Source organism: Euprymna scolopes, chromosome 8 (genome assembly GCF_053919585.1).
Source record: "Euprymna scolopes isolate OS-2025 chromosome 8, ASM5391958v1, whole genome shotgun sequence".
In the NCBI taxonomy this organism is placed as follows: domain Eukaryota; kingdom Metazoa; phylum Mollusca; class Cephalopoda; order Sepiida; family Sepiolidae; genus Euprymna; species Euprymna scolopes.
In genome coordinates, this window is record NC_136489.1 from 44,936,616 (window position 1) to 44,963,758 (window position 27,143).

At 33.7% G+C, this 27,143-nt stretch overlaps 1 protein-coding gene across 3 annotated transcripts in view; it reads right to left on the reverse strand.

Annotated features, from left to right (window-relative positions):
• LOC145283543 (cytosolic purine 5'-nucleotidase-like) overlaps positions 1 to 27,143 on the reverse strand; it is a 1,063,943-nt gene that overhangs the window by 209,147 nt on the left and 827,653 nt on the right. For all 3 annotated transcript variants that reach the window (XM_080132414.1, XM_080132415.1, XM_080132416.1), the window contains exon 6: positions 23,732 to 23,820. In XM_080132414.1, the coding sequence (XP_079988540.1) occupies positions 23,732 to 23,820 (89 nt within the window). The remainder of the gene's footprint in view (positions 1 to 23,731; positions 23,821 to 27,143) is intronic.

The following is a 27,143-nucleotide window of genomic DNA, read 5'->3' on the forward strand; positions in this document are numbered from 1 at the left end:
GTGTGTTGGTTTACCTTGTTTTAGTTAGTGCATGTATAGATGTGGGTAGCAATTCGTTTCTATTCATCTGACTGTTGCTAGTGTGTAAGAATGTGTTCATGCGATGAAGAAAACTAGTATGCGAATCAATGAAGTGTTCCTTTTCAACTCCTTTGGCCCAAACGCATGGGTGGGGGTGGGGAACAAACCTTGGATTCTGTGCGTTGCTGGCTGGTGAAATCTTTGGAAGAAACTGATTTTTATTTATTTATTTGTGGACTGTTATCCTCACCTTCATAGTTGTTGTTTCATCACACTTCAGTCAACCCATCCTCTGGCCTTCTTCAGATGATTAACTGAGACGGGATAGGAATGCCGATTCTCGTAACTGTATCCATAGTAATTACTGCCTTCCATAGTTGTTGTTGTTGTCTCACCACGTTTTGGCCATCTAAACCTCTAGCCTACTTTGGGTAGGATTGAAACCGCTATCTTCAGACAATGCTCACCTACAACTGTAGGGATCCAACAATGATTTATCCACTGTGTCACGCCCCCCCCCACCCCGATCGAATGATTTTGTTGTTTGTAAGAGTTTTTTTTTTTTTTGAGTTCACACTGACTTATTATTTTCACATAGACGTATTACTAAAAAGTGGTTTGAAACCATTTTCATTGGTTGAAAATGCTATTCATGATAAGCGTTGAGTACATAAGTATTCCACTATGATCACCCATTTTAGTACTGGCCAGTCTTAACATTGCTTAACTGTGGTGATCTATTAGAAACAGGTGTGCCAACGTGATTATGTTGCACCAAGATGAGAATGGTACTCAGAATAATCCAAATAATATTTGTGTAATCAGCTTTTGCTGGAGTTGTAACGATAATTAAACCAGGAATGCAGGCAAAGACAAACGACCAAAATGAAGTGAATTACATCGAGATGAAAACAAGTCAACTACAAAGCATTAAAAGGAAAGAAAGAATTAACATTATGGAAAAACAGAACAAATAAAAAAATACGTAAATAAAATAATAAACCTAGAGAATGACTTGTTTGACCAAACACAGGATACTATTTATACAGAAAATAGAAAATGCAATTGATCCATTCCATTTTTTTTTTTGTTGACACTTTAAAAAAAAAATGATTTAATAGAGAAACTTTTCCTCGATTAATGTAAATATACACAGAGTGTTGCAGCAAAATTCGACATCTGACAAAAAGAAAACGGAATAAGCAGGCAGGATTGAGGAGTGTGGGGAGGCCCTGGATATACTGCAACGTGGCTGTTACAACTTTCACCGTATCGTTAGATTACAACCACTCCGACCCACACGTTGTCTGGTACTGTCACAGAAATAAACAATCAAGGAAGGACATAAAAATACGACTCTGCATTTTTTTTTTTAGGTGAATGTAAAAAGCGTTTATTCCAGTAATTTCCAACAACGCACTTCAGTGTTTCAATATATCACTCACGCATCGAACATGTCCGTCAAGACACTCTTTTATGCACTTGTCTGTTTGTTTTTGACCCTGTGCCGCATTTTTTCTATCGGCGCACACGAGTCAAAGCACCTGTGGTCAGTTCCTAGGTAGGGGACCATCATGTCCGGTATATATATATATATATATATATATATATATATATATATATATATATATATATATATATATATATATATATATTTGCTAAATCCTACCCTCTGATTAGAAGGAAAATATTTCTTCGAAACTCTGCGGATTAAGGACTATCCACTTATTTTGTGTTTCCTTTTCAAATTAAATATGTTTTTAACTTTTTCAAAATGTTTTTTAACATGTTTTATTAGCTATTTGCTTATTCTGTCTCTGTTCGTTCACGTTTCTCTTGGAAATTACTCAATCGATCTCACTGAATTTTTGTATGGATCTTTATTATGATAAGGTACAGCGAACCAAGTATTATAGTATTCATTGGATGCACAGTTATGGATTGATAAAGATTAGTCACTACAATGCCACATTTACTCTACGAGTTTGACATACCGCACTCATTCTAAGTCAGCAGTCTTAACGGGATAAAAATCTAGTATGTGTGTATGAAAGGCTGAAATAAATTAATTTTATGAAAAATAATAAAATAAAAAAAAACATAGTTTTACATATTCACATTCTTCGGGTCATTTTAAACAAACGAATGCAACTTATAGATTGCTGTAAGAAGTAGAAGTTTAAATGAAAATAAAACCTGAATAGGGAAACATATTTGCACAAGCTCTCTACTTACTTGGCTTTGTTTCCACTTAAAAACAATGAAAGTTATGTTTCGGCTTCAATGAAAACCTATCCATCTAAATTAGGCGGCTTATAACCTTAGAGAGGTTATCTGTTACATAACAAGGATTTATACGTTCTTGTATTTGAATTAGCAGCATTTTCATTTCAATCTTAATTCATTTGCATAAAGAATGAAAGTGGAAATAATGTGTTTATAATGACGGACTTAATACGAAATTAAATTCTTAAATTACCGTTATCACAGCATTAACCTTTTCTCAGACAAGTGGGCGCAATGGATATCCAGAAAGATTATGGAATTCTCCCAACCTGATTTTATGCATTCATTTACACTGTGATGTCGAGAGGGAGGAGGATAGATATGAACACCCGCTCTTAATATTTGGTAAGCTACAAGGTGACCCTTCAAAAATGCCACTCATGTTTTTTTGTTTTTTTTACATAGGCATCACCACTTATCAAGGCCCAGAGACCACTCGAGGATAAGGGTTAAAGAGTGTACAGTAGTCAATTGGACAATATAGGAATCATTAGTAATGGAAATTCACTAAATTTGTTAACTTAAGGCTCATCAAGAACTTGTTTACATTGGACTTGAAGACAATCAGATTGTAGTCAGCTGGAAAACAGGAAAACGGAAGACAGTTCCACAGGCGTGCACTTCAAAACAGAAGCTTTGTTCATGGAATTTACGTTTAGGTTTAGGCACAAATAAAAAATAGGTGGAATTATTAATAGTGTTTTTAGCTAGACGAGTGTTTCTTGTGAAAGTTTGGCGAGGGGGGACCATAGATTGAAGCTCAGTCGAGCACTTGCCATGAAAATAACGATAAAGCAAAGACAAACTCGCAACATCTCTTCTGTGAGATAGAGATTGCAGAGAAGAGAAAAGGACATCTCCTACGAAGCTACAAAGTCTATTTTGAACTCTATCAAGGCAGGATAAGTCCTTTCTAGCAGCTCCTGCCAAGATGTGGCAACAGTACTCCATAAATTACAATCTTTCTTATAATCAAACTGTATTTGATAAAACTAACCTTCAGTTGATACCTAACTTGTTCACGAATTTATATTTAAGAATGTTGAACAGTCTTTGTTTTATCGCTGGTTATGAGTCGTCTCTGTGGATAGTACTTGTATGTCATAGTCTCTATGTCTGTCTATCCGTCTGTCCATTCTACTTTTCCTCGGAAACTGCTGGGCTGATCTGGGTGGGATTTTGTAGAGACTTTATTATAATAAACTGCAGTGAACTAAATATTATGGTGTTTGTTCGCTGCACAGTTAAGGATTAATATAGATTAATAAGCATTAGTCACCACAATACTACATTTACCCTAGCAGTTTTCTTGGAAACTACTGAGCCGATCTGGCTGAAATTTTGTGTGAGTAGGTTTTGTTCATACTAGGATATGTCCTTAATCATTAGTCCAACAGAGTCATTTTGGAGTCAGTGATAACTCTACATATGTCAGGCTGAAGTTTAGTTCTGTGCAGATCAAAGAGGCACTCCCTCCCAGCTTTTACATTTTCTCCCAAAAGAAAGAGTAAGCTTATTGCTATTCACCTAAACAACCCCTATTAGGGAATGCAAACGAAGTTGCTCAGGCATTTTTTTATCGGCCAGAATATGCACACCTCTTGTGTGCTAGCATTTTAATTGCCACCTTCTGACCATGTTTCACATCTTCCTACAGTGAGAGGAACATAAATTCCTACATTGATTAATTTTTTGTAAATAAATTGGAGTGTATATCAACCATGAAAGTCGTTTAGAAGAATTTTTATCCAATAGGTTAGAGAATCATGATAGGAAATTTATTTTTAGTGACAGTTTGTTGAAAGCAATGGCTTTCAAACTTGGGACTTGTTGAAGGCAATGGCTTTCAAACTTGGGACTTGTTGAAGGCAATGGCTTTCAAAATTTTTACAGTCTGAGCGCATTTCTCGAACCCTAAATAGGGATAACAAAACGATAAATCTTTGTAAGAAAATAGTATACATTTACTTATTGTATCTGGACAGATGTTTCAGGAATTGAATGAAGCGTACCTGCAAAACTTCTGAGGCGCACAGTTTGAGAAACACTGGTTTAACGAAATAAATATTCATTTATTTCTTTATATTTCTAACATAACACAAACAAACCACTTAACAACAAAATCTATATTACGAAGGATGTTCCAAAAGTAAATCCTCCTAATTTTTATTCTTCCCAAATTGATCAAAGATTGCAAATCGCATTGTTATGATGACTGAACGTATGCCTTCATGACCTGAAAGTTTCATCTTTTTGTTGCACATATGTACGGTGTTAGACCAAGATGCTTCATTGAATTCCTAAATGCAGAAAAAAATTGAACTAATCAACATTTACTAGCGCCTGTTGAACATTTATGAAGCCGATGCAGTTGAAATAAGCACAGTGAGGAGATGGGTCTGTCGAGTGGCAACAGAGATGTGAGTGACAAAGCACGTTCTAGACTTTTATGACCAAGACATAAAACGAAGCTGGCAAAAGTCTCTTGAGAATGGCGATGACTATGTACAAAAATAATTTTTAAAAATGTCACTTGTTTTCATGGTACCAATCCTGTCTTTGTAGGTCTTCAGTGTTTAGTTTTTGAGTTTAAAAATAGAAGGCCTTCCTTTTGGAACGACCTTTCTATATTTCTCTTAGTCTATATGTTTGTCTGTCTGTCTGTTCAATTTTTTGCAGAAACTACTAGGCCAATCTGGTTGAAATTTTATATAGACCTTTGATATGAACTATGTGGTGTAGTGAACTAAGTATTGTGGTATCTGTTTGATACTCAGTTAGGGATTAATAGGGATTGATCACTACTATACCGTATTTACTCTAGAATAGTTTTCAGAAACTACTGGTCCGATCTGGTTAAAATTTTGTACAAATCTTTGTTATAATCAGTTGCTGTGAACTGAGTATAGAGAATGGGAAGAACCAATGAGACGGATCAGAAAAAGTTGTCATGTGGTGTTATAAATTCAGCACTAGTTTCAGACACGGTAGACTTTTAAGTCCACTTTACATGGCACTACGGACAGGATTTATTTTTTACCAGATTATTTTTTTTACTGAGATTGGAATAGTAATGATATCAGGACAACGCAATGACGAACAAAAAGTTCATCAGTTGATGAATTTACAGAAAGAAAACTATTAGCTTCATGCTGGCAAGGAACATGTGTCAAACCGACCTCACACTAAAAAAAACGGACAGACCTGTGATCGAGGATGGTTACACCAACAGGGACTTGGTGTTATTCATTGACACATGGACCCGGTACAAGCAAATGTGCAATTGAACCGACCTCGTGGAAATACGCAACGAATTAAGAACAGCTTGCTCGAGTGAGGTAAACAAACTTTTGTTTAAACTAGTAGGGCCTGAAACTCTCAATATAGCCACAGAAGAACAGCTCCTATGGTATATATGACTCGTTGCAGTGAAAGGTCTACATGTGATTCCACAATATGAGAGAGCAAGAAAGGGGAGGGTCCCACACAGTTTTTAGCAAAGCTTTGGTCTCAAACGAGGTTTTGTAATTTTACTGTCTAGTGTCCTAACAAGAGCTGCTGACCAACTATAAACTATTTGGAGGACATGGTGGTTGGCCAGCTCATAGTTGAACTTACAAATACAGAATACCAGTGCAAGTTGTTGGCCAAAGCCAATATTTTGACAACGGTGAAATAGAAATTCCACTCATTGGTAAGTCTAGAGACAACAGATACGTCAACACCTCATTCGCAAAACAGCCTAAATGAGTGTTCAATGTTTGGCTTAATAAGGTCGGAGAAGAAACCGTCTCGGAAGAGGGAGAACCAACAATCCCTCGAAATAAACCTTGTGAAGGGAGTGTGATGTGACCATTCCAGGGAGCGATTGGGCTCTCCACAGGGGGAAGCTGAGACTTCCAAAACACTGGAGAATGCCGAGCAGATATGATTGTTTTATTCTTTAAGTATTGTTGTGTGCCCGGGTGATGGCAACCAACCCTGCTGAGAGAAAGATCGGATTTATAAATTTCATTGTTTTATGAAAGCGACAACTTAATGTCACTTTGAGAGACGTAACGAAAACATAATTTTATTTCCGATGCCAACGAGTGACGACTCAGGGTTGTTTGGCCTTTGAGTGCAGTTACCAGACCGACAAGGTCACAGACTTTACCTTTTGATCGTGAGAACGGAACCTGCAATCCACAGGTGCAATCGGGGAAGATGGAACCTCCCTTGAGGTGATGTAACTAGTTGCGATTGGTCCAGGAAGTGGCCCCGGCCCACACCTTACCTCACTATATGATGGGTCCCCACAGCGAAACCGGCAGAATCGAGCTTAGACTTTGAGAGACTCCAGCACAATCAAAGAGTCATCACCCCCTCTCTTCCTGCACCCTTCCATCGCCATACCTTGAGAGAGAAATTAATCTATTGTTATTTTTTGGTTCAGTGGAGTCTGTTAAAATCAACATGAACTACGGACAATTGCATATAAGTATATATATATTGTATATCTTATCTTGAATTAACCAGTAGAATAGATAATTGAGTTTGCCTTTCTTTTGTGTGCATGAGATTGATTCCCTTCCAGCATGACAGATCGATGAAGCAGTGACATATCAACCTGATCGTGAAATTAAGACCAACCAAATAAATTGATGGGTCTTGCTACACTGAGATACCTTGCGAGGGATCCCCTGCGAAGGACGAGCATGGGTCATATTTGGTGAGCTACGACGGGGATAGCTTCACATGTGGGGCCGTTTAACCAGGATAAAAGGATGGAAGAACTGTTCAGTAAGGGAGATCAGATGCCATAATTGCGAAATTACTGGGCACTTATGAAAAGTGTGTCAAAAACCAGAGAGGTTTACAACAGAGTCAACAAATGATTCAACAGAACACCAGTCAGAAATACTTATCAGCAGAATCAGGAGCGTTTAGTGAATGAAGACAGAAATTAGCAGCAATACTACATCTTGCATGGAGCAGAGGTAGATTTAAAAGAAGCTCCCCCCCCCCGAACCGTCACCCTTCATAAAAATCCAAGTATCTTTGATACCGGAATCCCATGCCTAATTTCAAAACCATGGATAGCGGTTTCAATCCTACCCAAATCCGGCCACAGACTTAGTTGCTCAAAACGTGGTGAGACGACAACAATTATGGAAGGCATTAATTACCGAGGATACAGTTAAGAGACTCAGAATTGCTATCCCGTTGTGGTTTACCACTTGATGAAAGCCAGAGGAATAGTTAACTGAAAAGTTGTGAAATAACTGGAAAATGAGAATAATAGTTCACAAATAAATAAATAAAAATAAATGCACAACAAATAAATAAATAAAAATAAATGCACAACAAATAAATAAATAAAAATAAATTCGCAACAAATAAATACAACTAAAGGCAAGATGAGTTACTCTTATCTACCCGGATAAGTTTTATGTTTTAACTTATTTTAAAGTGTCTTTATTTAAAAACAAAGGTAAAGTTTCTTGATGTTGAGTAAAAAAAAAAAGTGGTAGCTGGCAGGCAAGCTCAAACCCATGACGTGAAGGCGGAAAAGAAAGTAAAAGAAAACCTGATGTCTTACCTCTACTCTATGACGTGACTGGGAGTTCGGAATATTGAAATTAGTAAAGTCATTCCAACCGATATGATGACTTGCAAAAATGGTGATGAAAAAAACAAAAACGATCCTCCTTGTAGACAACTGTCCAGTTGCGAGTGAAGGAATTAATTTTTTAGACAATTTTTCGATATCATCCAAAGGGACGAGCTTCAAAACAATACCGATCTTGTGAAAATCCATCACCTCTGTCAAAAGTTTTAGGCAGACATACATACAAACATACATTTAAACAGACAGGTGAGATTTATATAATAGCTGTTTGTGTTTATATCTGTATGGGTTACGTGGCAAATTGACGTTTCTGATTTACAGGCGTCTGAACTGGGTTAGGTGTGAATTTCTCCCAAGTCTATTCTTATCACTTCCTGTCATATTTTCCTTGGCCTTTCCATGTACGGGACCTGCTGCTTCAACTATTCTACAGCTACTAACCTAAGAACTGTTGAGTGTCATGCAGTGATCAGAGTTTTGTATTTGAAAGGATGCATACTACTGAAGACTTAATGAAATGAACCAACTATGGTCATGATGCACCATCATAAAGTCCTCCAATCATAACGTGACTTTGGAAATCAAGGCAGCAGCATCTGGGAAATGCTTTCCTTTCAAAATGCTGACATTGTGAATTCAAACATGGTTGAAAATCTGTAAAAACAGCTCCCAGACCTGGTTTACCCCCACCTCTGTTATTGATGAGGCATGTGTCAATTGATTTAAAGCTACTATTTTGGAAGATCGATGCGTGACTATTTGCTAAATAGCTCAAGATTAGTGCAAGGTCTGTGGAAACTATCATTCAAAACCATTTGGATATGTATAAGGTGTCTGTCAGATGGATTACTGGATTGCCGACACATTTCCAGAAGCAAAAATGCATTAGGTACTTGAGGATGAGCTTGTGCCAAGATGAAGAGTAAGTTTTTAAAAAGACTGATTACACAGGATGAAATCTGGGTCTATTATTATGATCCAGTATACTCCTCCTGCAAAACAATGCTCTGGTCCATAATGCGTATGTCACTAAATCAGAAGCATGGACGTGTGGCTATGAAATTCTTTCCCCCATCCCTTCTGATATTGCACCTTTGGACTTTCAGCTCTTTTAAGTCATAAAATTGGTTTTGAAAGGAAAGCATTTCCCAGATGCTGCTGCCTTGATTTCCAAAGTCACGTTATGATTGCAGGACTAACCTGGTGTATTCTATAAAAATAGTCCCCAGAGTTGAATTAAATGATAGAAGAAATATCTAACTCTTGGTGCTTCCTAGGTAGAGAAATACTAATAACTGTGCCAAGTTCCATTGCTCTACTGCTATTAAAAGTGGGTCAGGAGGAATGCTTATTGAACATGCCTCATATAATTAGTTAAATGGCTGACATGTTTTCCAATAGCTCGAAATGCAGAATTAATGCTGTTATGTGCAGTAAGAATTTAAGAAAATAATTATGTTATGATATTAAATTGTTAATCTAAATTAATATGCATTTAATATTATAAAAAAGAAAAAGGAAATATAAGATCGAAGAATTTGGTGTTTTGTTTTTGTGCATTATTTAATTATGTGTATGTTTTTCAGAGGAAGATGTTGGAGATGTTTTTTTTTCATAAATTTCTTAATTCTCCCTTTCCCTAGCAGTAACCAGAAAAAAAAACAATTCAAATATTCTAAGTAGTACGGTTATTCTGACGTTCTATATCATCATGATCATATTCTGTTTAATGTACATTTTACATGCTAGCATGTGTTGGACGGCTTTAAAAATTGACTTCTAAACTAATCTATTTCTTATTTATCCCTCTTTCACCCAAGTATGTTCTTATCACTTTCTCTCATATTTTCCTTGAACTTCCCATGTACAGGACCTGCTGCTTCAACTATTTCTACATCTACTAACCCAAGAACTCTCATTTATTCTTTCAACGTGGCCATACCATTGAAGTCTCTTATTTGACACACATCATCCTAAACAGTCCAGACGTAAGCTTCCTCTGAGGTCATCAGATCTAAGAGGAAGTTTACGTTTTGACTGTTTAAGTCTTTAAGACTTGCATTGCCCATCCATCATATCCTTTTCATATTATTTCTCTCAAGGCAACATATTAATACAGTGTTCATTCCAGCCATGTCATAAAAAGATATCCAATGGTGAGGTCCCATTTAGAGATTGTGGAAGTTGTGGAGTTTCCCCTTACTTACTATTGCTTCCAGATCCACTTTGGTCCAGACTGATAAAACCTGTTACAGCATCTGGAGTTACTAGATCAGACTGTCTGAAGATAATGACTTCCTAACCAAATATTGTTTTCCCCTACCCTTTGCAAAACTTAATCATGTTCTGCAAAGTCAAACACAAAAACAATTTTCTTGTACAAAACAACCAAACCAAACAACCATAAATAAATATTTAAAACAAAAATTTACCAAGATTCTTAGATTTGACATTAAATAATCCAAAAAGGTTTGATATGCTGTAAAACCAAACAAATAACCAACTAACAAATTATTACAACCGTGCACTGGAATCAATCTATCGGTTCTGATCATGACGTCATCATTATATTCAGTTTAATGTCTGTTTTAAATGCTGGTATGCATTGGATGGTTTTAGAGGAAGATTAAATCAGGAAGTTGGACTTAACAAAGATGTCGTCAGATTTAAGACTCATATCCATCATATCATTTTAATATCATTTCTCTCTATGCAACGCACGGTCTAAACCAGGGTTTCCCAATAGGGTCCGTATCGCCCACCTGAAACTTCAGGTGGGTGGTAACCAAATTATCTTATAGAGGGTCCCTGAGATCCTGCAGGGAGTGTCGGTGAAAGACTAAGAGCTTCTAGTAACATTACTAGGTGTTTCTCAACTTGTTGATCATCAACAACCATCTGCATATTGATCGGTGATTCCTGTGATTATTATGATTTTTATTTTATTGATTATTGTCTTAGAAACGTTATGATTTATTAATTGATCCACTTGATTTATAGTTGTCGCTGTTCCCATTCGATCGACAGTGTAGAATTTTGTTTAATAAACTTTTATGAATATTCATTTATTTTCACTTTAATTATGTACTACCACTACTACTCACATTTTTGTGTAAGGATGCATGGAGGGAGGAGGCGGTAGTACGTATCCGAGTGTTCTGGGATGGGGGGGGTTATGAAAAAAGGTTGGGAAACCCCTGGTCTAAACCTTCAAATAGTCAGCATACACTTCCGTACATCATTACATTGTGCATAAGTGCCTGATAAACTTTTCCTTTTGGTCGATAGTGGCAACGCCATGCTGATTTGTAAAAGCAGAGGCTTGTGGACTTCTTCCATAACACCAATATAAAAATAAATGTATTGTTTCAATATTTTTGGCATTGCCTGAGGATATGCCCCCATAAATTTGGGTGATTCTTAAAATCATTTAACATATGCCAGCATGTTAGACGGATGTTATGATGATGATGATGATGACTAATAGGATGAAGAAAGATATTTTACATTTATTACATTTATTGTAAAGAAAAATATATAATGTTAAGTTTTTGTCACGCTGACATTGATAATAAAAGCCTACTTTTTTTATTTAAAATTATTATTAAAACAAACTTCTTAATATACTCGGTCATAGATATGCGAACAACTAAATAAAGGTTAATTGATTTACAAAAATTTGAAGGAATTGAAAAACGAACTTTAATAAATTAATCAATTTTTATGGTTTCTTATTGGGTGATTGGTTTCATTTAATTACGCTCAGTTGTATTAATGCATATTTCCTACATCGTTCATAGCGTTAAAGATCCAAGAAATTCTAGCACACGCACAAATAAAAAAATTTACCTTGGCAGAAGTAACAGCTGAACCTGTTACTTCTGCACATGCACAAATATACAGTTGGAGGTTACAGTCGTTTAAGTTTGTCCGTTTTCTCAATCCATCTATTGATAGCTCAAATGGTAATGACTTGGGGTGGAGTGCTAAACGTTTTGGTTTTGATTCTAGCTGATGGCACCAAGTCATTTTTTTTAAACTACTGAAATCATTACAATATATTGGGTATAATATAATAATCAATAGAGTGCTCTATAATAAAAAATGCAAAATCTGCATAAATTAAAATATCATATTTAAGCGTATTTGATGACTGGGCAACGTCAGGTAGCCTGCTAGTATATATATATATATATATATATATATATATATATATGTGTGTGTGTGTGTGTGTGTGCGTGTTTGTGGTAAGGTTTATTAGTTTTTCATGAGAAAAAATGAGTTGTGCCAATATTGCCTTGAAAATCAATAAATGATATCCAAACTTTTAATGGCAATAGCAGACATCCAACCCAACACTTTAGAAGATTAATGCTTGAAAATCCCATTTAACCAGATGACTCTCTTTTAGTCCTTGTTAAATGTCTATGATAATGTTGTAAACTTCCTTTTTATACGTATAAACATGCACGCTTGTATGATTTTCTCGTGTGCGTATGTATATATATATATATATATATATATATATATATATATATATATTATTTATTTATTTCTGTCGTTATTTACATTTTGCATACCTCTTCCTTTTTTGTAAGGGAAGAAATCAAATCTCATCTGTTTTCTCTGCTCTTGGCAAACTGATTACCGAAAAGTGAGAAAGAAAGAATGAAATGGATTATAATCTTAAGAAATAACTGCTTCGTCACCGGAAGTTGCATATTTTTAAAACTGAGGCCGGTGCGTGAGACAGACAGGAAGAGTAATTGCTTGACAGATAGCATTTTTTTTGTTGTTGTTATTTATTTTTGTAAACTATTACTCAAAGAACGGATGACAATGCATCTCTTACAAAAGAAAGAAAAAAAAACCCCCAAGGGTTTTCAACCGGATGTGCATCTCTTCCCAATCAGATTGAAGAGTGTGAGATTCATACTGTCTTTTATTTATCTTTTTCTTTGTAGAATTTTGAAGAGGCAACTTTTAATGAATTCCATGTATTTGGATTATTTGGACTACCTCTCGAATCTTGAGTGGTATTTACACGTTTCGGTCGATATTACCTCCGATCTTCTCTAGGGGATATCTTGTTTTAGCCAACTATTTGTGCGGAATTTCAAACATAACTCTTAATTTAGCATGCTCTCGTTCCGTCCTGACTAGGTAGACATCCTAAGTAAATCGTAATTACCTTCAGAAGAGTAACTTTAAAACAGAATTTTACCGACTAATTTATCCATTACGCCACGGTTCCTTGCGGACAATTCTAGTAAATATTTTGGGATCCTTAAACCTTTTTTTTGTTTGTTTTTTAGATGTGCAATCTTACTACTTAAAATTATACATCACTTTTTATTACTACAGATTATTATATATTATATAATGATTATTTTTATATACCTACAGACACTGGGGTTTTATGCTTATGTAATCATTAATGCAGGAAATATCAATCAATGTTGGTCAGAGGATTCGAAATCTGCTACAAAGTCACCTCTGACTCCATTAGTAAGGAACATACCCAAGGGCCACCGCTCATTGCCAGGAACTTAAGTGAATTTTTTAACATTAATAAATCTTAACGTTTTTTATTTTTATTTTCTTCACCCCAAACAATGTATATTGACACATAGACGTAAGAGGATACTAATTAGGGTCTTATCTACAGGGTACTACTACTAGAAAATTTCTTTTTTTTTTACCATATAGTCACCACTTATTAATGGGTACTGTGATGGTCTAAGAAGGTGGAAATTTGATAAGTTTTTTTGTTTTTTTTAGAGCACAGCTTATCAAGAACTTGTTTACATTAGACTTGAAAACTACCAAGTTATAGTCAGGTGGGAAGCAGTTGCATGTTATTGTGTTTCACAGAGTAAGAGTAAAAGAAATTGCTGATAGTGGTTATAAGTAGTTGGGTGTTTGCTGCGAATACCTTGAAGAGGGGAACCATAGAATGAAGCTTAGTTGAGCTAGATCATAATAGAAAGTATAAACACTGATGCCTTTTAAATAAATGTATAAAATGAAATACTAATCAGGATTAAATATAAAAATTGATGAGATCGATTGGAAATAATTTATATTTTTAATAACATGGACCAATGTTTGCCATAAATCACTGACAAAACAGATTTCTTTATGTAATTTATAGAAAGAAAGCTTTTAATTACACATTGACTTCACTTAATGTATAAGATGAAAACGACTGAATTAACGAGTATAATTTTATCAATTTGTAATGTAGTCGTTATATTAAAGAAACAGAGGACAGGAAAAATTTCGATCCACTTTCTTTTTTTAACAAAAGCCTTTATATCTGGTATTTCCTACATCGCATTTTTTTCTAAATATTTTAACAGTTCATTTCTCCTTCTGACGTGTATGACTTTTTGTCTCAGCTATGATGTCACCCACGTCTTGAATACATGCTTTTCACTCTCCATCTACCTAAGTCCTTTAGTTTGAGCTGTGACGTCACATCGCGCAGCCAGCTCGGTCATTTGCATGTGTCATGATACTGCTGCTGATAACAGCGCCAGCGGTTCTGTTTTAAACTGAATTTATAAATAAAACTTGTGTTCCTTTGAATTCAACTCGTTGATCTTTTGATTAAACAACTCTTCAATAAAATAAATCAGAATCAAAATATGTTAAGGAATATGAATTATTGTTTAGTGGTAACATTTTTATACTTTAACCCTTTGATTGGAATTCTGATGTAGATGATTAAAAAATATTGTTAAAATTAACAATTAATTTAAAGGGGAATGCTACTATGATTGTCTTCAAACTGGAAAAATTATGAAATGAAGTTCAACAGTTAAACGACAACTGAGAATTTTTGCATTTCATAAACTTACCATGATTATTATCCATCGTGCTTGAAAAAAATGTGTTTTTGACAACAAACGAAATCATCCACTCTGAGATACATGGCGGCACACTGAATGTTGCAATTTGGAGGTATCTGGCATCTACCCATCAATTCCCAGTTTATTTATTCTGTTATATTAATTTATTTACGACTGAACGAATGAGTTCAACCAGGCCATAAGAGGTTAATAGTTTTAAGTTTACTTATAGGTACATTATCCATGAAAGTGCAGAGACAAAGATTGACTGATCGTTGAGTTTTAAGGCTGATGATTAATTTTGTACCAGGTGTGTGTGTATATGAGACGTTCTAAAAGTAATGCCTCTTAGTTTTATTCCTTCCAAAGGGATCAAAGAGGTTCGCAAACTGCATTGTTATGACTGATGCATTCATGACCGGAAAGTTGCATCTCTCGATTGCAGATACTGAAGGTATGAGACTCTAAAAAAAAGTACCCCTTTCGTAACCGTGCATCAGAAGCAGAGATGTGTCATCGAATTCCCCATGCAGAAAAAATTGAATCGATTAACAATCATCAGCGCCTGCTGAATATTTATGAAGCTGATGCAGTTAATATTAGCAGGTAGGAGATGGATTTATCGATTTCATAGTGGCAACAGAGATGTGAGTGATAAAGGGCGCTCCGAACTTTTACAATAAAATATACATTGAGAATAGTGATGATTACGCGGAGAAATAAATTCTGGAGCACAAAATGTTTGTTTTAATGATACGATTCCCGTTTTTGTATCTCTTCAACATTTTAGTTTTTTAGTTAAAACATAGGAGACCTTACTTTTGGAACGCCCCTCACAATTTTTGTATGATGTATAGTCTAATCATGATGATTTGAAAATAGACTGGCTTTACTTTATCGTATAGATAGAAAAGAAGAAGCTGAGTAGTCAATTATAGTCGAGGGCAACCCAAAAGCTCATCTTTCATTAGCTGCTACACCAAGGTGTAATGGAGGGTGCCACTTTATTCCCAGGATTACTCCACTTGCTCTTGATCCTCCTCTTGTAATCCTAGGTGTTTAACAAGGAGGAGTCAAATATTATATTTTAAGTATTTGGTATGGCTTAATTGAGGATTGAACACCGATCTCCTGCCCTATGATCAAACACTCTTACCATTATTCCAGAAGAAAAGATATTACTGCTTCATATATATATATATATATATATATATATATATATACTTACAAGTACTTATTTTTTTTATTTGTACAACATTGTTCAACAATGCTAAGTACATGAGTAAAGCTTTACAGTAGTATAGAAATATATTTATAGCAAGCGAGCTACACAAAAACGTTTCTATTTAAATCCATTGAAGGAAATCATCAGGTTAAATGCATGCGGCCAGATGATTGACTAATTGTAGTGTTTTACAGCATATCAATCTGAGTGATCAGAGTCTGTTTATACAGCTCTGACGAACTGCAAGCACTTGTGCCCCCTGGACATAAATACCCCCCGACAAACCGACAAGCAGCTAAATCCCACCCTTTCACAGTAGAGATCCCTAGATGCAAGAGAGCCTTTTACTCCAGTAGTTTCTTCCCTAGAACAGCTAGACTTTGGAATTCCCTTCCGGGTCCCTGTTTCCCCGACTGTACTAACATGCAGAAGTTCAAGAGCAATGTGAACCGACATATTGCTACCCAACTTCCTACACAGTAACCTGATGCTTATGTCCCTGATAGTAGCCCCCTACAACAAAGTAGCAATGTGCCTTGTTTGGGGTGAAAATGTAAAAAAAAAAACCCCAAAAAAACTGCTAGACAGTTTAAAAATTAAATTTTTTGTTGGATATTCAGTTATTAATTATTTGCAATTTTGTTTTATATTTTCTGGATATTTCATTTTATAGTTCTGTGTACATCTTTATTTAAACGTTATTCAAACGTAAATATATTTTGTTGTAGATTTGGATTTCTGTAGTGTTTATTCTTTCAAAGATTTTTCTTAGGTTTCTACTGTCGAAATAGTTTTATTCTAATTTTAGATGATGCTTTGCATTATAACAGAATCTATTTTATTGTAAGTTAGTGTCTATATTTGCATTTGGTGGATTTTTCTTTCTTGGTAAGAAGTCAAAGATGGAAATAGTGAACACATTCACCAACTCAATCTATATGAGGAGCCAAACCTATTATCACTTCTGTCTTCCTTGTAACAGAGCGTGGATGTGTGTATGGTGGTCATATGTAAATACTGAACCGTGTGCGAAATGTCGTCACTGTAAGGAAAAAAGGAGAGAAGGATGATCATGTTAGAGCACATTCGAGAAGACAGAAATCAAAGAGAAGGAGCGTGATCACATTTTATTTGAGAAAGTATTTGGAAATAAATGTCTTTGTTGCAAAAAAAAAAAAAAAAAAAAAAAATCAAGTCTAGTTTTTACTTGTCCTATGTTCCTTGCGACGTACTCTGCTACAACGTGTTGGGTCTCAGGTGTTTACATGTTAACACGTGTGTAAACGTATACTACGCTAAATCCCCACTGGTCCTTTGTTTTCCTGATTGCTGTCTCATTACATTTACCATTTTCTAACTCTCTAAACATTCATGTCTGGCATGATGATTACTCATCCGAAAATCAGTGATGCAACTCACAGGAGACATATTTTCACTTTGCCTAAAACATTTGCAAACATCTGCCAATCTTGTATGGCACAAGGCCATTCTATATTTTAGACTAGGATCTGCTTGTGAACCACCCTTGAAATCTACTGGCCTCGTTCGTATAAATATCAATAATAAAAATAAGAACAGGGTGGGAAATAATAAAAAGAACGTCAAAACCACCCAGCATGATTGGAGATAGAATAAATCTGATGAGAGGGGGTGCTTTTTGTAAAGCACGTGATTACAAGATTGGATAGAATTTCAGATCCATTAGAACCGATTAGAAAGAGTTGCATGGGCCAATAAAAACCCACCCACGAAGACAGTAGAATCATCTGCATTCTTATGTTACCACGATTTCCTGATAGAATCTTACAGAATCTTTTTTTTTTTCGTTTTTGGTGTTTTCACAATTCAACAATATAAACTATCGGTCTCATATTTTTAGATGCTATTCTTGCAACGTTTCAACTGATGCAACCTCTGGCTTTCTTAATCTTTATGTCAACCGCGGTAATATGTAGAGAAATTCAAAATGAACATTTTGTTTAACTCACTGTGAAAGGGAAGGATAGATTGATCTATGACCGAATAGAAGTCATAGTAATTTATAATTGTATTCTTAGTAGCGTCCGTATTAAAGACTGAACTTTAACCTCCAGAAGTCTATGACTTAAAGCTGATTTTCGCTCAATGCTTTTATCCGTTGTGCAATATGTTCATGCGGATTAAATAAAGGCGCCAGTTTGAAATGGTGTATAGATTACCAGAGTTCAAAACAATGCGAATGAAAACGATCAGAATTATACACATACAGTACACACAGACACACACACATTATATATATATATATATATATATATATATATATATATATATATATATATATATATTATAATTGGGAGGATTAATCGAAATTGGGAATTAGAAAAATCAAAACCGGTATTGGAGTCAAAAAATGTGAGTCTCATTTCTGGATCCCAAAACGATTCTTAAAAAAACATTTTTTCACACTAAAAAATGAAATAAGTATGCATTTATTAGAAGATTATTCGTTTACAACAACTAAGGATCAAAAACGGCAGGTGAGGAATCCCATTCGAAACTTTCAAGTCTAATTCATTTATGTTTTATTGTTGAACGACGGCAAGCAAAGTAAATACTGTCGGGTTCACTTACTTATTCGTTAATCACATTTATTTTCATACCCTTGGTTAGCGTCTATACAACGCCTTTCGCCGTCTTATTTTTCATACAAATTGTCAACTTATTTTTCATACAAATTGTCAACTATTTTCAATTAGTTATGAAACAATTCAAATAGTATATTCTACGATAAAATAATACATTTCAGTCGTGTTTCAAAATCAAAATAAATCTTTACTTATCTCACAATCTTCAATCAATTACAAGTGAAACATTTCAAAAATATATTTTGTAAAGTGTACACGTGTAATATATTCCTTCCTCACCAAGAGTAATTTTATATTTGCAAAAATATATACGGACGATAAACACAGTTTTACAGTAATTTGAAAATGTAAAATAAAAAAAAAAACAAATCTAATTAAATACTTACAGAATTTAAAAGAATCGGAATCGGGAATTTAGAAGAGAATTGATAAATTGTATTGGAATAAAAAAAAAAATTTACAATCGTCCCATCACTAATATATATATTTAAATTTGGAAGCGTTTAAGGGAACTAGGTGTTCAAGTAATGCAACGTATAAAAAAAAAAATGGAAAAGCTGGACATGTCAAGATTTTTTAAAAAATTTTTATCCAATATATAAAAGGCTATATGTCTGTCTGTCTGTTTGTCTGTCTCCATATTTTCAAACTATCTCCCGCAAAACTAAAAGTCACAGAGCAGCGTTAGGGGCTTCAAATGATTGGACTTTTTATGGAACGATCTTTTAACAATGAAAGAATGCTACCCCTGTGGATAAAATAAATGTTTCCATTACAAAATTTTGTATAGAGTCCCGAGTTCGACAAGATAAACCCAAGGAAGGTCGGAGGTTACATCGACTGAAACATTGTGAGAATAATACTTGAGATGAGAATGGTAATCCGAAGAATCCAAATAATACCCACAAGAAAAGCTGTTGAGCCGCAACTTTGCAATTATAATAACTATTCAAACATGCTCTTGTATATAGATCAAGATCTTTAGGGAAACAAGCTTTTTTTTTTTTTAACAAGGGATTCACCGCTTATCAAGTCGCAAAGGCTACTCGAGGGTACGGGTTAATGAATGTAAGGTGGTCACTGACAAGACAGCATAGTGTTCGTTAGTGGTGGAAATTGGGTTATCAATTATTTATTTGATGTACGTGTTTATTTACCTATTTGTTTTTTCCCACTGGGTAGCAAGAGATCGTATTAAATCAACGTAAATCTGCTTAGTTTAATTCAAATTCCAAATAAGATACCAGTTCGTATGACACTAGCTGCTAATACGAAAGGAAATGCAAATCTCCACCCTCTACAATATTTAAGCAGTATAAAGACCGTGCTATTGTCGGAAACGTCGGGGCAGTTTACAAACAGGTGCTGAAACGCTGAGCACCTTGAAAATCAAAGAAAACATTTGCTTGCTATCATTATTATTATATAAAAAAAATATCAAAATGTTTATCTTGATTTTAATCATAAAAAGAAAAAAATTATTTAAAAAAAAGAATCAATGGAGATTTTGTTTGCTATCAGTTTATTATATAAGTAAAAAACTAAATATTTATCTTGATTTGAACAGAAAATCATTAAAAAATCATGAAAAGAAAAAAATATATGAAGATTTAAAAAAATTCTTCTTGTTTCACTAGTTGTTTGTTATAAAAAAAAATAAATATTCATGAAACTTACCTTATAATGAATATTTTTTCTTGATTTGAATTTTAATTTTCTAAAAGTTTCATAAAAATTGTCCAAGAATAACGTTTTTATTTTTCAATTAATTTTGTTTATTTATTGAATTAGTTTCGTACTTACAGAAATAATATTTTTCATTGAAAAAAAATGGGCAGCGTTTGTGTGAAAAAAAAAAAAATGAAAAACTTTCGTTAGGCACCTTCCAGCGTTTTCTGCAAACTCTCTAGACGATTCCAACAATAACAATGTCCTTGATCTGCTCAAGTGACAGACCATTTAAGACTTAAGTATGACAAATCAAAGAAAATACTATTTCAAACTTAAGCATGTCACATCAAAGTAAATGCCATTTGAAAATTATACATTTACAGACCAAAAACCTTAATATTTATCTACGACCCTGACAGGAGTTTGTTTTGTTAGAGACCCTTATGTATTGCTTACTTATTACTTATGTTTGTTATCCTCCCCTTGTGTATTATATTGTGTAATTTTTATGGAAATCGCTTCAGACAAGGCATGAAACCACTTGATGTAAGGAGCTAAAAAATACTACTTAAAGATAAAAAATTAGCAAACGATAAGTGAAAGTTGGAATAGATTTGAGCCCAGAAAACAGCAATTCTTCCCCTTTGTCAGAAACACCGCTCATGGAATCTGAGGACTAAAGGACAAAATAAGAGAAGCGACAGTTACGGAGTTAAAGGTACTTTATTTTCTGTATCTTGTTTACACCTGCCCTTAACAAACTATTTATCTTTGTATAATTTATATGTATGTAACAATTATATGTATTATAAAATTATATGTATATAAAGCTTATTTGTTCCGGCATAATAACAACAACACAGCACATAAAATGGCGACCATCTGTGTACGAAAGATATACCCATACACCTACATTGCTAAAAACGTAAAAGTTTGAATAAAAAATATTTATAATTTTGCAAACTTTTTCACCGTTTTGCATAAATATTATATTAAATCATCATGAGGTTAACTCGGTTTTTCACTTTGCGTTGGATGACTTTAAGAAAGTAACTTCCCAACGAAGATCTTTATTTACCTCTTTTCCTTTTAAGTTCATTTTTATCACTTTTTTCTATGTTTTCCTTGGCCATTGTATCATTCTTATCTCATTTCTCTCCATGCACAATTGTACCATTTTCAATAGCTGTTTATTTTTATTATTTTACATGGGTCTTTTGTGTGCCTTCCACTTTTTTTCATGGAGAAAAAAGACACAAGGAGACGTTTGCTGAGAGTTTTCTTCAAGGTTGTACTCATTCACTACTTACTTGATTATTCTAAAAGTAAAGCCTCCTATTTTTTAACTCAAAAAGTTGAAAAACTACACAGATGAGAGTGTTGCCATTAAAACAAGCGCTCTTTTGTGCTTCATAATTTATTTTTCTACATGGTTACCATCATTCTCAATGCATTTTTGCCAGGAATTAAATGACGCACGTTCATGACAGAAGTTGCTTTCTTAGCATAAGAACAGCAGATAGTGTTGCGACTCTAAGTCTCCATGAACACAATTATGAGGAATAAATGATTCCATTTGCCACTGTTTATGGTCTTGCCTGATGGTTTCTTTTCATGTCTTATTTTTGCTGTCCATTCTAGAAACACTTATGAGAATCAGACTTTTATAATTATGCTTGATCTAAATAACCTACAATTGCTTTCCATCACTCCTATACACTACCAAAGTCTAATAATTATCCTACAAGCATTAAGTTATAAAAATCAGATTTTTTGATAACTATGGATGACCCAAATAAAGCACAATTTGTAACTCTCCCTCATGAACACTTAAACAAGTCAAATAATACAAACACAACACTGACAATAAGATTATAGTCGTAGAATATGAAATATTAAGTGATCCTATTGTTTTTATAAGATTTTGAACTGACTTTTAATCCAAACCTTAAATAGAAGATGCAGCCAATCTGTTGCTGGCAAAATGGTACGATCATTCTACTGTAGTAACACTACTACATGTGCCAACAACACAGCTACAATGATATGCCAGTACGATTTTGAATCTGTGCTTAATTTCTAACTCGGCACTGATTAGTCCAAGTGTTTTACTTTCTTTCCGGCTTGTCCAATCAGAAGCAATCTTTCAGATGAGTTGAGTAAACTAACAATATTGATAAAAGGAAGTGTCATCTAGACGATGCCGCTTTTCCAGCAAGGAGACTGCCATTTCATGATGCTTCTTTCAAACCCCCATCTTCTCTCTTTAGACCCAAACCCTCCTGGAACTTTGGCCTTGTGTTTGACTTCTACAAAAAGACCTAAGAATTCGATATGACAACCGCTACACACACACATAAACTTCTATAACACGCACACACACACAGTCCTGACTTTAACACTTATGCTTAAAACAATCAAGTATTACCTGTTCTACACTTTCAAGTAACAATTTCCGGGGTTAAATTCAACACTCGACACTTAGCTGTTAAAAACTCAACTCCCAGACACGACTCACTGCTGACAAGATTTCCTACTCCAACGTCTAAATCCAAAATCAACAGATTCTGAAAAAAAATCAGGCCTTGCATATTAGGTGACAATATCACAAACATATAAAGAGAAAAGGCGGCCATTTTATTTATTTTTTTTCTTCACTAGGCTGCACAAAAACATGTTTGTACTGATTTTCAAGGCGTTTAATCACAGGGAGTAACTTATCTTGCCTTTGGTAGCATTTAAAACCACAGTATTCTTCATATATGAACGTTTTTACTTTCTTTACAAACAAAATATTTGTCTTATCTTTCATATATGAACTTTTTTCTCTTCCTTAATAACAGGGCATTTATTTAAAACATGGACTTTCTAACCTTTTGTTTTCATCCATACTAATACAAACTTCTCTCTTGAGATGAAACCAAAACCCTCCCAGAACATTTTTGTTTTGGGTTTGACTTTGTTGTACATAATAAGTAAAAGTCATGTCGTCACAAATCTTTTAAATATTTGCATCTGACGGGCGCATATACGATATACTACTTTGTTTTAATCATAAATTCGGCTCTCCTTTGTAGTTTAGAATATCTGAAAGCAAAATATAAGTTGGCACCATTTATTATGAGGTACTGACCAACTTCACGGTAACCTTCAAACTCTGGGAATAAATCAAAGACCCTGGCAAACACCCGGGTACATAAGATATGTCTAGAAAAGAATCAGAAAAGATGATTTATTATTCAAAAAGTCACTTTTCTGCCAAAGACAGAATCAAGAAAGGTAGAACTTGCAGCTTTTTTTTTGTGAATAATTGGAATTAGAGTAAAATGAAAAACTTTCTATATATCATCAGTTTCATTTTAATCATTTCTCTTGCAAGCAAAGATGCGGCCAGCGTTTAGAATGTATACGTAATGTACAAGAAGATAAATTGACTTACATGGAAGTTCAAAAAGTGTATTGAAGATTCGGAAACGCTTTTCATCCATTTGAACAAATTTATTTGGGTAATAATCGTAGACTTCTTTTCTGCAAAATAAATAAAATAAAATAAATCAATATGTATGAAATGTCCATTTCAGTAAAAATCACTTTCTCTCTCTACAAATTTTATTTACTTACGAGGGCTATCCAAAAGTAAAGCCTCTTAATTTTTTCCAACTTAAAATGTTAAAGAGCTATGAAGACAAGAGTGATACCATTAAAGATACTTTTGTTGCCCAGAATTTATTTTTCTACATAGTCACCACTATTCTCAATGCACTTCTACATCTGCTTCTAACCCATGTCTATGACAGGGCTTACTTTCTTAGAGTCTCACATCGTCAATACCTGCAACAGAAAGATGAAACTTTCAGTTTATGAATGCCTAAGTTCAGTCACAATAACAATGCAATTTGTAATCCTCTTCGATCCATTCAGACGGAATTATAAAAAAAAAAAAATAGGAAGCATTACTTTTGAATGCCCTTGTATTTACAAACTGATTTCTTACAAACACTTTATATTTTGGATATTTTCATAATATTTTTTAACCTTTAATTTTGAACTGATATTTTTGGATTTTGCCATATTCCAATCACGCCTTGGATTAAGTTGTCAACATATTTTGTATTTTGAAATGCATGGAATACACTTTTATTAAATTTATTGATTTTTTTGGATTTTACAATAATCCCTTTACACATAGAATAGCATCTTACTAAATACAGACTTTGTTAAAATTAGAAAAATATAATAATTAATGAAGTTTTTTTTGTACTACTCTATAAACCATTAACACTTGGATTCTTTATTTAGCATCACAGATTATCGTTTCATTAATCCATTGATTGAATAGCTAACTAATAGTTAACTGACTGATTTATTCATCTGTTATTTGATTGAAAATACCTCTTGTTGCATAAAATATTCTTATATATACAAGTATTTTCAAATTTATGCCTTTTAGCAAATGTTTATCCTCTGATAAAAAGCGACTGTGGTTGAAAATCCATGGCTTAAGGATTTTTATTTATTATAATTCCTTGTTTGAATTTTTTTATGGATTAATAAATATCATAATTTATTCTATTTTTATTTTCATCATAAATTTTTCTTGTTGTATGTATGTGTTTGTGGGTGCTTGCATGTGTGAATGTATCGATAAAAGTCAATAATTGTTATAAAAATCAATATATTAAAAATCATTCAAGTAAGTTTCAATAAGGGTTAAATTTGTCACAGAATCTAAAGATGACATTGAAATTTTCCTTCAATTCCATTTGGAATCATTAAAGGCAATTTTTAGTTAAGTTCAGAAAATAACCAAACTACGTGGGAACTTAAAAGAACGAAATTCATTTTTTTAATAGATTTGTTCATTTCATGAAATAAATATAAAAGAAAGAATATCTCAGTTAAAAATGTATTTAAAAAGTTTAAACATTTAAATAATTATGAAAATTATTACTAAATTATTTTTGTGTGCAAGGACCTTTTCTTCTCCTTTCTATCGCTTTCTCACATTGAGAATCTATTTCTGTTCTATTGGTAGTTTCATGGCAAGTGTTCGACTGAGCTCCAATCTATATCCCCACCCTGTAAAACAAATACTTGTTTAGCTACAACTGTCAACAATTTCCTTTACTATCTGTGCTTAAAACTAAATAAAAATTCTACTGGCCTTCAGGTCAAGATCACAGCGTAGTCTCTGTCCTGATGCTACACTTAAATTAATCTGTCTTTAATCAATGCATGGGAAATCCTTCTATATTAAAGCGATTTTTATTTTTTGTCTACTTTCAGAGTGCTCTTTATTGGGGAGCTGGTTATCCCCCACATTAAAATAACTTAGTGTCACATTTTGTTCTACTGGAGAAGCAAATAAATAATGTCCATCTGATGAACACAATAGCATGGGACTGCTCCCCAGCTGACTATAACATGGTTGTTTTTAAGTCTAATGTAATTAAGTTTTTGTTGAGCCGTCCTCTTAAATAATCAAATCTTACCCAAGTTTCACCATTATCAACCACCAAGGTGTTGCCACACCATCTACCTTCATTCATTAATCTTTATCCTTGAGTAGCATTTGGGCCTTGATAAGCAGTGCCCTTCTCCCAGTAAAAAAATTATTTGAAGTTTGGTTTTGACTCTCGAGTATATATCCGACACAGTTAATCAAGAACCACATCACTATCTAAAAACATAAGATATTAACTGATATATACTCGAGAGTCAAAATGATAAAAAGAATATTCTCTTGTCATAGCCCATTCCACACCTGATTCAGTTAAAATCAGAAACCACAATTTGTTAAGAACTGTAATTTGTCACATACCAAAAGTGTTAAAATTTATTGACAATAATCATCAGATAAAAAAAACGTAAGTTTTCTTGATTTTATGAATTTCAAACTTTCATTGAAACATCATCTGCTAATGCAAACTTGCTGGAGATTGGGTCATAAACTGGATAAGTATCACACTTCGCTTTTGTTTTCAAATTGTAATATATATTGCCTTTTTCTCTATAAATATTCCAATATGTTTATAATAAATAAGTTTTTATAAATTTTATCGTTTTTTAGGATTTCCATTTCTTTTCACCAACTTCAAAAAAACTCCAACTGCTTTTTTTTTCAAGGAACATATAAATTGTGCCTGATGAGTTGTTCAGTGTTTTTCCACTTAACGAATTACGTGTAAGACAATAAAATATTATGAATGAAAAAATAAATATATATTTGGCTTTAGAATGTTCAATAATATATCAAAGATTCTCAAGTGGAGTTCACAGAAGTTTTCAGAGTATCAAAAAAAAACAAAAAAACATTTGATGTATTTAGTTTTATTTACAATGCGTTCTCATTAAAAGTTTTAAGATTTGTATTTGAATTTTGTGATATGAATATAACGAAACTGATTTAATGTTAGTTTTTACTAACCTAAAACAAATAATTGATTTGAAAAAATAATACATGCCGCTATGGGATCCACAAGGAGTCCACAAGAAAATTAAAGTTGAGAACCCCTGATTTTGATCGTCCTATAACTTTTGCAGAGTATTTTTATGTAACAATAAAAAAGTTATTTTAAGTAATTTGATGTCACTAAAAAAAGGTAACTTTAAAAAAATACAAAAATTCTTGTATTAAATTAAATTCATGTGAAAAATGCAGAATATTCAAGCAAATGTGCTGGCGACAATCCAACAAAATTAGTTGCTGTTCAAACCTTCAGCCCCTTGAACAAAAACTCTTTGAAATGGAAACTGATACTAAATTATTTTTTGCATTTTCAAACACACATATATGCAAGTAGAGAGTGTGTCATTTAAAGAAGAGAAAAGGATGTAAAAACATTATTGAC